The sequence below is a fragment of the Rhopalosiphum maidis genome, chromosome 1 (assembly GCF_003676215.2).
Source record: "Rhopalosiphum maidis isolate BTI-1 chromosome 1, ASM367621v3, whole genome shotgun sequence".
NCBI lineage: Eukaryota > Metazoa > Arthropoda > Insecta > Hemiptera > Aphididae > Rhopalosiphum > Rhopalosiphum maidis.
Window position 1 is genome coordinate 31,279,684 of NC_040877.1, and position 12,098 is coordinate 31,291,781.

General features: G+C 26.4%; 1 protein-coding gene across 2 annotated transcripts; it reads right to left on the reverse strand.

The window, feature by feature from the left end:
• Positions 1 to 1,617: 1,617 nt before the first annotated feature.
• On the reverse strand, positions 1,618 to 11,606 carry LOC113555539 (origin recognition complex subunit 3). Of its 2 annotated transcripts, XM_026966538.1 has the most exons (16): positions 11,580 to 11,606; positions 10,538 to 10,687; positions 10,355 to 10,463; positions 10,114 to 10,286; positions 9,867 to 10,042; positions 9,399 to 9,558; positions 8,851 to 8,964; positions 8,622 to 8,786; positions 8,422 to 8,538; positions 8,231 to 8,350; positions 7,968 to 8,150; positions 7,655 to 7,897; positions 7,470 to 7,592; positions 7,007 to 7,077; positions 4,752 to 4,860; positions 1,618 to 1,679 (listed from the first exon to the last, which is right to left on the reverse strand). In XM_026966538.1, the coding sequence occupies exons 1-15, from the start codon at positions 11,604 to 11,606 to the stop codon at positions 4,755 to 4,757; spliced, it is 2,037 nt and encodes a 678-aa protein (XP_026822339.1). In that variant the 3' UTR covers positions 1,618 to 1,679; positions 4,752 to 4,754. The 2 variants fall into 2 exon arrangements, with proteins under 2 accessions (XP_026822339.1, XP_026819456.1); XM_026963655.1 differs by lacking the exon at positions 1,618 to 1,679 and having other exon boundaries at positions 4,627 to 4,860.
• Between the last annotated feature and the right edge of the window lie 492 nt (positions 11,607 to 12,098).

Consider the following 12,098-nt stretch of genomic DNA (forward strand, 5'->3'; position numbering starts at 1 on the left):
ACTAGGGCAAAGCCCTCGCAACCCTTTTTTATACACGAGTATAACATATTACCTTCGATTTTTTTAAGGGGGGGCAAAGACCTCCTCATTCTTCCATAATGTCCACATATGCGTTGACTGTGGGATGATAGCTGACGGTCGAACTAGAATTAACGAGGCTCACAAATATAATATGTGTGTAAACTGATTACAAGACTCGTTTCGCCGGGCTGTCGTCGTACTGCACAACACTTTATGCACTCAAGAATGGTGACGTAAAAAACTATTTAATCAAGAATCGGACGGCGCGACCAATTTGATCGGCAGGTACCGTTTTCCTACTTTAAAGCCATAGGGTTCATAGCTATGTCGTGATCGTGTTCAAAAGTTGAGTTAAGCCCAACTCTGAACATTTTTTAATAGATCATAATTAGTAAATAATACGATAATTATACAATGGCCAGTCAGAATACGATAACAAATAAAAGTCACACGACACGACAGACGACATAGCTGTGAATACGACTTGAGGTATTATTTTTCAATGACGGTTCACATCGTGTACGGTATATCAAAGAACGGGTAGCCGTAACTATGATATTTTCTGTTATCGGTCAATCAGTTTTTAGAAAACACGATACAGACTTTTTCTCCTGTTCGAGTGTTTTTTCTGAAAGATGCCATAACTAAATTTATTATTTACTAGCTTCGTCGTTCAATTAAATACAAAAAACCTACGTAAAATCATCGTGTAATACGCTGTAGGTAATTATAGATATAACGGTTTTAAAATAATGTAAAAAGATGATTACACAAAAGGTATATCATATTATGGTCCCTTTGTTCATTATAATAACTTCTATATCAGAATGTAATATGATAAATTATAAATGTACAATGTACATACTATAAATTCATAATATTAATATAAAAATATAGGTATTTTTTTTTAATTTTAACAGCTCCGATGTATTGGCAAAATGTAAAAGGTATTTTTTTTCTAATTCTTTGTCTATGTACGTACTATATAATAAGCACCTACACGTTGAATACTTATCTTTAATTTTATAATGAAACTGCCACCGATTTTTTTCCGTGATTTACATTTTTAAATGAATTTTCATTGTAAACACTTATCAATAGTATTATTTAAATATTTTTAGCTTACAGCTCGCGATTATTGTTTAAGTGTAAGTATCTAATTCAATTTCAAGGTTTTTACTTTTATCTTTATTTTGAACTGTTGCCAGTCATTTTATATATGTTTGTAATATATTATATATAGTATATCTATATAATAGCCATCAAAATAAACAACAATGGTCTGTATAATATATAGATTTACAAAGTCCAAGTAAAATCTTCCATTGAGTTTTAGTGTTTACATCATATACCAATATATAATAAGATTTTATATCTGCAGCACGACGGCCTACTGAATAAATTAAAAACATTAAACACCAATTCTGAAATTTTTAATATAATTAAATCCTTCCTCTCTAATCGGTTATTTAGTTCGTATAAATGACACCAACTCAGGTACAAAAAAATAACAGCCGGTGTGCCACAAGGATCCAAAATTTCTCCTCTGCTTTTTAATCTGTACATCGCGGACTTTCCCACTACGTCAAACACAAAAGTTTCTTTATACGCTGACGATAGTGTTGTCTATTCAATCTCCAGTGACGTCAACATTGTCACTGAAAATATACAGAACCACTTAAACAAAATAAAGTGCTTGGCGAAAAAATGGAAAATTATCTTAAGCCCCTCAAAAAGTACAGCAGTATTATTCACACTTCGTCGCCCCAAAACCCCAACCACTCTAGAACTTAATGGTGACAATATATCCTGGTCTACAACAATAAAATATCTAGGCGTTACCTTAGATATAAAATTAACTTGGAATCCGCACATTTCTTCGAAATTACAACAAGGTTATCAACGACTTAAAATTCTTTACCCTTTAATCAACCGTCGAACCGCCTTAAGTTAAAACTGTTCTCTACTTCTTTTCAAACAAATTCTAAGACCATTAGTACTGTATGCTGCCCATATCTGGGGAAACTGTGCCAAAAAACCACATAAATAAAATTCAAGTATTCCAATCTAAAATATTACGCACAATATCCAACGCGCCTTGGTTTGTCAAAAATGAAGTACTCCACACTGACTTCAGACTCCCAATAATTAAAGACTACATACAAAATTTCATGATCAACATCTTTAGTCAACTTTAAAAATGCAAAAAGCGCAAAATATTTTAAACTCAGTGATAAGTCTACCCTTCGACGACTCAAGCGTGGACATCCTCATGATGCCCTATCTCAACATCAGTAATTCTACTTATATAATTTATTTTATTCTTATAGTTATGTCTTTATCCAGTTTTTTTTTTATTATATAAATATTAAATATACTCATAATGTAAATAATTTGTAAATAATTATGCTTTATCAATTGTATAACAGCTAAAATGTTAATTAATAATTATCAATAAATTGGATAATTCTGTCAAGAAAACTTTATAATAAAATAAAAAAAATATATATATATCTGCAGTTGCAAACAAAAAACTCCACTTAGGAATGAGTGCTTCTCCGAACACTACCGGTTCGGCGACATACTATTAATTTTATAATAAACTATAATATTTTATACAAAATATAATAAAATCATTGATAAAAACTATGATAACCTTGCTTGAATCTATTGATATTTTTATGAAAATCAAACGAAAACTGTGAATTTGCATCAGGCCCGTCAGGGTTATCCGTTTTGGGCTTTTGAATTTATATAGTAAATATATGAGATATTAATTACTATTGATTCTGTATGGCTACATAGCATTGCCCGTGACAAATTAAATAACACCAATAGATTTACCTTGTCTTAAACTCTGATAAATGTAGACTATACACATTTTTGACACATTCATTTGGGTGGTTTTGACTAAGTTTAAAATGCAGGTCTAAAACTATATCTAATTATAATAACTTTTATTATCTGCAACCTTATCAAACAAATATTCATTTTTCATGAGCTAACTAATCCCTGAGTGAACTCCACTAACACTAACTCGCTTACACACACAAACATTGCTTTTTATTAATATAAATAACTTTTATTTCATATAATATTTGTATAGCCGATATAGCTTATAAAATAAATAGGATATGGTATTCATAAATAGCTTAACATTAATATACAAGTATTTTTTAAATTGCATTGTGTATTTGTTTATACTATTAGAAAATAATAATTTGCGTATGTGTGCCTATACTAGGTACCTAAATGGTGGAAAAGTTTCGAGTTCTTAGTTCCTACTAATAATATGTTTGAATCACAATTAAATAACTAAAATCAGTATTTTTCTCTGTTTAAATATACAATTAATTTAAAATAAATTTGAAATACCTGTAAAAAAGTTATACACAATTAAATATTTTTGAAATTTTTAAATTGCTCTGAAAATTATTAGTCAAGAATCTTGTTTAATTTTCAAACTATAGCTATTAAAATTATTCAATACAAATTTTGATCGTGTACTTTCGATATTTTTAGATTATTATAACTATTATAAGAACAACTTATTAAGGATCTTGTATTTAATTATCAAGGTTTTTTAAAAAAATCTAAGCTTATAATATGTCTTATATATCAAAAAGGATTACTCTGTAGTCTGTGTTTATATAGGTGATACCTCATACCTAATAAATAAGCAGTACAGCAAAAACCACAGGGTCAATGCCTCTTTTATTGGCCTCCTTAGCGTATGCTTTGGCGTGTCCAGAGTCTCACCGACGAAGAAGTAATAATGCTTTGATTTGAAAATAACTGATCACGTGAAAATGTCATTTAAATAATTTTTGTGATTATTGACAATATATTATAATGAAAACTTTTGAATTTAATGCTTTACACGAAGAGGAAATTTATTTTGGGTGTTTATTACTAGTAAGGTACCTATTACGAATGCGAATGTCTATACATGAGTTATATCTATATTAGAATTCACTACCTCAAATTCCAAACCACTAATTTTAGGACCCCCATTTTCTATCTGTGTCTGCGAGGAAAGTGACGAAATCTTAGTTGCAGCATTGTCAGTTATACGTGTGCAAATTTATACCATATTAATAAAGTATACTTGTAAAGTTGCCTATAAATAAAAGTCCGGGTTCCGACAGTCTGGCTACGGTGACGGAATACACTCGCGAATTTGATTTTAAAACAGCTTAGTTTTGGCTGGAGATAATTAATATAACACGGAAGGTTACTCTCATTTTATAGCAGTATTTCGAACAGCCTACAGGTACTTGTGGTGTCTGCTGCAATATTCTTAAGTATAAAATAGAACATAGGTACCATTACCAACACTTATGACACAGTCTCATTGTCTCTTCCTTTCAATAAAACACATATTCATAATATGTGTCTATAATACGTGTATATATATAAGACAAGGAAATGACCTGAATCTGTGCCGAATTTATAATTAACAAAACGATTATATCGAGGAACTTGTGGTTAATTATTAGACTCCATAGGGCCGCTTGCGCGTCCCCATTCTGAACATAATAGTAATGTTGACTTTTTTGTATTGAATATAAATAATATTTATTAGATAAGTACCTACTACAAATTAAAAAAAAAATAATATTAAATGCAAATAAGGAAAATAATTATTTTTATTTCTTTGGGTAAAAAGTGAGAAAAATAAGTAGAAATTAAAATCCAGTGATAAATAAATAATTAAAATTAATCATTACTCATTAGCAAGATCCACATGTAAGGCGCTGCACATGATCTGTTTTGTACTTCGACGGTCGTATGTACCCCAAATGCTGCAATTCATTTACAGCTCGCACAAATCGAGATCTAATACATAAAATGCTTAAGGAAAATTATTATTTTTTAAAGTATTATGAAATATTTATCAACCTAGAGATTTATAATATATTAATTTAAAAAACAATGCATACTTGTTTGAAAACTTAATTAATAAAAGATAAAGATATTATATTATAATTATATAAATTGAACTTGAAACATAAATAATAATATAGAATTGAAAATATTTGTCATGAAAGTAAATAGAAGTCATTGAATTTTGTAAATATTAAATGTGACTGCTTTAAAACTATCATACACAAGATACTTAAATACATTAAAATAAAAGATATACAAAGAATCACAGAAAAGTCATGAATATATACTATATATTTAGAATATATATATATATTAACTATGTATAAACTGATAACACATAAGATTCCGATACAGTGAACTCAAAGGCTTAGTAAGAAATAGTGTAAATACAATAAACAAATAAATAAAAATAAGAATAATGACTTAAGTAATTTTTATAAAATTAACAAGTATTTATTTTATAATACTTCCTATTAAAAACAAACAAGTCCCGGTTCCAAACTAATAATACTATAATTAACCTATAACTCAATTGGTGAACCATAAAAACAAAGAAGTTCTAATCATTTATCTTTCTTAATATGATACAGTATAAAAGTAAAAATAATAAAAAAAATATCAAATAATATATCTTAAACTTCAAAATAAGATGGGAAAGTACTGCTCTGCTGTAAATTAGGTATTGAGAGAGTTGCTGTAATGGATGTGTTAAATTTGAATTTAATAATATCTTATTGTAAAAGAAAAAGATTCTGAGCAGAGACGGTCAGCTTGTATCACCAAATATATGTTATAATACATTTGTTGATATAACTATTAAAGTAACTTACTTTACAATTAATATTATAGTAGATTGATTTAATATTTGCTGAAAACATGACATTTATTATATTATTAGTATTTAATTATTATGATAATATATGTTTATACCATATTATATTATTGTTATTAATGTTTGAGTCAACACCACCTAGCACGGATCTAGAGGGGGAGTGCTAGTGTGCTGGCTACCTTTGGGATGTTGCTTCTTGGAAAACTCTACACAACATGTAATTTTCAGTAGGCTGGGAACATTTTTAAACAAAATTGGTACCAAAAAAACAATACATACTAAAAAGCACATAACTTTTAAGAATTAAAAAAAGGTCTTCCCTTCAAAATTGAGTATACAGAATATGAGACTTTAACCTTAGCACTCCCCATAAAAAAAAATACTAGATCTGCCACTGATAACATCAAACAGCAACACAGTATTAATGGACCCATAGTATACATAGATAATATCTTAAAATTTATCTATATATTTTGAAAATATCATTGCATATAGTTAAATTCATAATACCTAAGTAAAAAAACTAATAAGAAGTTTTGTATTAAAGTTTTAAATCTTGGTTATAAAGAAAAAATTTAAATAAATTTCAAAATAATTTGTATATTTTTGAAATTTTGTCAAAATTATATCTTTAAACACTTATAAAAAAATATTGTGTCTATACAAGTTCAATATTTTTTAATTAGTAAATAAATAACTTATGAAGAACCTCTAATTAAAATTTTTATCCGTATTCATAGAAATTATTTTAAATGTCTATAAAAAGCTCATAAAAATGTTAAAATATTTTGAAAATTATAACATGTATAGAAAATACTAACATTTTATGAAAATTTTAAGTATGTAAGGTTATTAGTTTTTAAGTTCAATAAAAAAAAAATCGATTTGTTCCAAAACTGGTTTTTTGGTTTCCTAAATTTCTTTTGGTTATTTTGAAAACTGTTAATAATTATACCTCTCCAAAGTACAAATTAGATCCCATTTGCTATCAAAACCACCCTTAAAGTTAAAAATTAAAGCATTTTATCTTGTGTACACATACTCAAGAAAGAAAAAACACACATCATTATAAAATCAATACTTTCTTGCTCCATTTAGAATCTAAAATATGAAATAGCAGAAACAAAAAATAAACATAATTTATGTTAGAGTATAGCCAGTAAATAAACTTGAATAGTTATAACAATTTTAACCATTCATTATAAGTTATTTAACTAAAACCTAGTATACAGAGAATTATTAAAAAATGTATTAAAAGGATACTGTAATACTGGATCTATATCGTCATCATTATCATTGTCATTTTGTCCTGGACCTACAATTGAAATAAATTTCTAAAAAAAAATAAAAACAGATACTTTTAGAAATAATAATTGAAAAGTTATAATATATAACTTACTACTAATACACTGAAACCTGTTTAATAGTTATATTATTTATATATTTATTTAAAATGGCTTAAAGACAAATTAACATAAAAGCAAATAATGAAATAATAAAAATTAATTTATAAGTATTTAAAATAAAATTAAACTTTTTAAAAAATAAAAACAAAATAGATTAAAATAATAAAAATGTTATAATACAATTAAAGTAGGGTGTATTAAGCAATTATTAATACTTTAGAGTTTCAAAAGTTTTAGCTAATGTGAAGTCAAAATAATGTAATAAAAAATAATTTAAAATTGACTTAACTATTAAATTACATCATTTAAGTTTAAGTTACCTGTAACCAATCATAAATGTTAATCTGGTCAAACCTTGACTCTAAATGTAATTTATACACAATAGATATATCTGGCATAGTTTTAAATATTTGTTCTGTAAATTCCAATTCACAACAATCACACTGTTGACATAATATTTATTTGTTGAGTACACACAAATAAATTACATATTAAGATTTCTTACGGATAAATAGTGTTGAGGGTTAACAAATGCTATATATTGAGCAGCTCTGTCTTCTCCAACAATTTTACGTTTAATTGATGGTAAATCATCAAATATCAACAATTCATTTAAAGGCATGGTTGTTGGAGGTACAAGGAATTGACGTAATATTATATCCGTAAAATGATCCAAACTTTCTGAACGTGCTTTTTCAAACTCAGTCATTGGCCGACTATCTTCATGTTTAATATTGTCCATAAGTATCTAATAAAATAATAATAATAATAATAATAATAATAAAACAATATTAATTTTTAACTATGTTAAATTATACTTTTTTAAACTGTGATCTTGATGTAGCTTGAAAATTTTCTTTGGGTTTATCTTTAGGTTTATGGTTTTCAATAACTAAATTATTTAAATGAGACTCTTTTAAACGTTTCACATAACTTTGAACTAATTTTAAAGCAATTGCTGTTCGTTGATTATTTTTTACATTCTTGAAAACATGAATTATCTAAATAATATAGAGGAAGTAAAATTTATAAATACTATATCAAATATAAACAATAATACTAAATTAAGTAAGTTAATTACCTTGTCAAATTTCGCAAGTATATCATCTTTGGACAAAAATTTTAATAATTGTAGACAAGTTTTGTAAGATGTATTGTCAATTATGTGTTTTTTCATTGCAGTACAATACATTTCTCTGAGCTAAAAATGTAACATTTATGTACATTTTAGAAATAACAAACATTGTTATAAATAAATGTAAATTTGTATACTTGAGTGCCTAATGGTGAATGTGGTAAATCTGCCACTAAAATATGTAATACTCTTAATCCAATATGAAAATCATTGATACAAGCTTTTAAATCTCTAATTAACTGAAGAAAAGTTTCCTGGAATTGTCATTGAAAATAAATTTTTAGTATAATTAATTGTAGTTTTGAATAATTTATTATTTAAGATCATAACGTTATACTTTAAAATTGCTGTCAATTTTTAATTTATAATCGACTGAACGCAGCTTTGTGATTTCTTCTAGTGCGTTTTTATCTAAGGAATCGAATAGAGCTTCTTGTGCTGATTCATGAGCAATACATATGCAATTAAGAGGCTTACAGTAAAAATGTTCAAAGAGGCAAAACTGTAAGAATTGTTATAAGTAAAATTGTAAATTTTCAAGTTATTTCAGTTGTTATTCATATTACCTTAAGACTTTCTATAAACTGTTTAATAGAAAAATTATAGTATAAAAATACTTCAGTCATATATTCCAAAATACGTCCACCCAAATAGAATGAACAGTCTGGCTTTAAAAATACCTAAATAAAAATTATTTTAAAAAAAAATGTTCAGTCATTAAACATATGAAATATGTTAAAGCCATAAGCATAACTAAGGGGGAGCTTGGGTAGGCTTTAGCCCCCCCCCCAAAGTTTTTGGGTAAATTAATGTGTTTATAAACATATTAGTATTACATTTTTTTTGCCTATAATATAAAAAAATATTATATTTTATATAAACGAATAATCAGAATAATGATTCAAGTCAGTTGTAAACACCAATAGAAACAATAAAGAATAAACTAAAAAAAAATGTAAATTTGCTATAAAACATTTTTAAGAATCTAGCCCCTCCTAACTTATAAAACTAGTTACGCACATGGTAAAAGCATACAAATCTAGTTTATACTTATATATAATTAATAATAAAAATTAATCATGCTATAATTTATTGAAAATATTATTAGTCATACCTGATCTATAATATTGTTTAAAAATACCATAGATGCTTCACTAACAAACATTTTCACTTTAAGTTTGGTGACCACATGATGAGGAAGAGAATTGTGTAAGTTTGATATAGAAGTAGCAATACCAATAGCCATTACAATTGGAATTTCTTTAATATAATAACTACAAAAAAAAAAAAAAAATGTTTACAATATAGTATATAAGCCTAGATTAAATAACACTATATTTCGACAACACCCATGCAATTATTTATCGCTTATTATTAGAAGATGAATTTGACTCATTAATGAAGCATGATGTCTGGAAAGGGGAAGTAAATATCTTCTATATCTTCTAGTCTCCTTCCACTAGAGAATCAAATCCCAGCAAAAATAATAAGCCATAAATTATTACTTTGATTTTGTGTATTTATAATATTTTTTAATCTATGGATAAACAAAAATATTATAAGTGAATAATATCACTAAAACCTTAAAAGTAAGATGAAATTTTGCAAGACTGTTTGTTGACACATTTCATAATCTTTTACAAGAACTGCAATACGAGTTCCATTTGGTTGCTGACTATACCATTCAATTAAAGTAGATATAGTACATTCAGATCGTTTAACCACACTATTTAAGCTTTCATCCATTTCTTCATCAGACTAAAATTCAATTTATTTAATTAATATTTTATAAATAAGCATAATATATAAAAAAATAAATAGAGGTATACATCGGATTCATCATCATTTGAATTTAATAATTGTGACACCATACTTATAACTGCATTTTTAACACTAGAAAAGTGCTCAGAAAATAATGTTGCAACAATAACAGGCGGCTGAGATTGTTCTAAATTGGTTGCTAGTAATCCAAATAGTGATTCGTGATCTGGTAAATTGACTCCTATTTAAATAAAAATATACTACTACATAAAAACATATTTATACCTAATTTAATTTTTAAAACTAAACCTGTAAGTAAACATGCTGTTGGAATACTTTGATTTGTAGTAATGTTTGATGTTGTCATAAAATCTACTGTGTCTGAAATAAACTTAGAGTATATTGATCCATTCAAATCCTAAAACATTTAAGTAATATATATTAATGTTTTATTTGTAAATAATATGTGTTAATTAATTAAACTATAACTACATCAATTTTAGATTTAACATTATTCCAAATATCAATGTATGTAGTATGCCATAATTCAGTTTCTGGTTGATTGGTTGTCAGTTGTTTTTTACTTTTACTTTTTCTTTTATTGTTCTTTTCCTTGTTTGGTTTTTTAAACACAAAACATCCCTAAAAAGTAACAATCAAAATTATTTAAAACTTATATTAAGTTAGTTTATACATCAACAATTGATATTTAATATTTAATATAGGCAATAGGTACTATAAGATAAATATAATCTAATTTTTAATACTAATTGTTTTGAAGTTTAATAAATTTGAAACAATAACAAATACAAAGTCTTCAAGTTACTATTTGCAATTATGCCTTTTCTTAAATTGAATTATAAACTTTTAGCCTATTTTCTTTTTTTAATAGAAATAAGACATTCCTAGCCATAGGCTATCTATATCTATGGAGATTTAGACAATTTAAAATAGTTTAAACAGATTAACATGAAGATTATAAATATTTTTACTTAAGAACTGGGATAAATTACAGAAGTAAAAAATGTAACAATATACTAATATTTACAATAATTTAATAACTATAAGTATAACAGAGTGATTAACATGTAAGAGTGCTTTGGGAGAAGCACTTGTCTAATATGAAGATTTAAATGTTGCGAGGGTGGATTAGCATAGATGATCGTGAGGATGATCTGGTTTTAATCGAAGTTGAGTTGGGTGAGTAAGGAGATTATAATGAACTGCACCTGATGAGTTTGTATAGCCTATTATAATTTAGTGTTTAAACAAATATCATACTATGATTTAAAATAATAAACTAAAACTGATTAAATACAAATCAATAGTAATATTATTTTAGGTACCAGGCTTTCAGTTTTATATTCAAGTTTATTATATATAAATTTTTATAAAAAAAATATTAAATCTATGCCTTAAGGTACAATATGAATATATGCTAAAAGATTATTTATATAAAAATGTGAGAGAAAAACACATTTAACATTAGCTAGATCTTTTATTTATATATACAAAAGTAAATTTAAAAACTTACCTTAGACACAGAAAATGTTGAATCCATAGTGGCTACACAGCTAATGATGGCAGTAACCGTAAAGTGCCGTTAAAGTAACTTAATATTCTTATATGTCTAACTGCAAATGCTATCTCCAGACCACAGACTGTAGTTGTAACTACTTTAGTAAATACTAAATAGTAATTGCTGCTATCGAGTATTCAATAATCAAGTGAAATGAAAACAGTGTAAGTCTAACCTGAGATAAAAGTACTAAAGAATATACGAAATGAAAATATGGAAGTACCGACAATCGATTAACCAAGTAATAGTATCCAACTATTATATTATAATCAAGTATTTAAGTGACTATTGATTATCAACTTAGTATCAAGTAGCGTAATACAAAACAAAAATACAAAATTGAAAATATTAATTAATAACAAAAAAATATTGGGCATTGAGGTGATAGCTGCTGGGCGAAAATCCGCGGGAAATGCATTTGATAATATGGCTACCATATACCAAGTAAAATATTGTTAAGTAGATAACAAAATA

Bases quoted from the DNA above. Each gene is read 5' to 3' on its own strand.
- LOC113555539 (XM_026966538.1), bottom strand. From the start codon at position 11,606: ATGGATTCAACATTTTCTGTGTCTAAG. The intron at 8,787-8,850 runs GTAATATGAATA...CAATTCTTACAG, and splicing joins AGTTTATAGAAAGTCTTAAG to TTTTGCCTCTTTGAACATTT. The intron at 4,861-7,006 runs GTATCCTTTTAA...TTTATGTATTAG, and splicing joins GATATAGATCCAGTATTACA to ATCTCGATTTGTGCGAGCTG.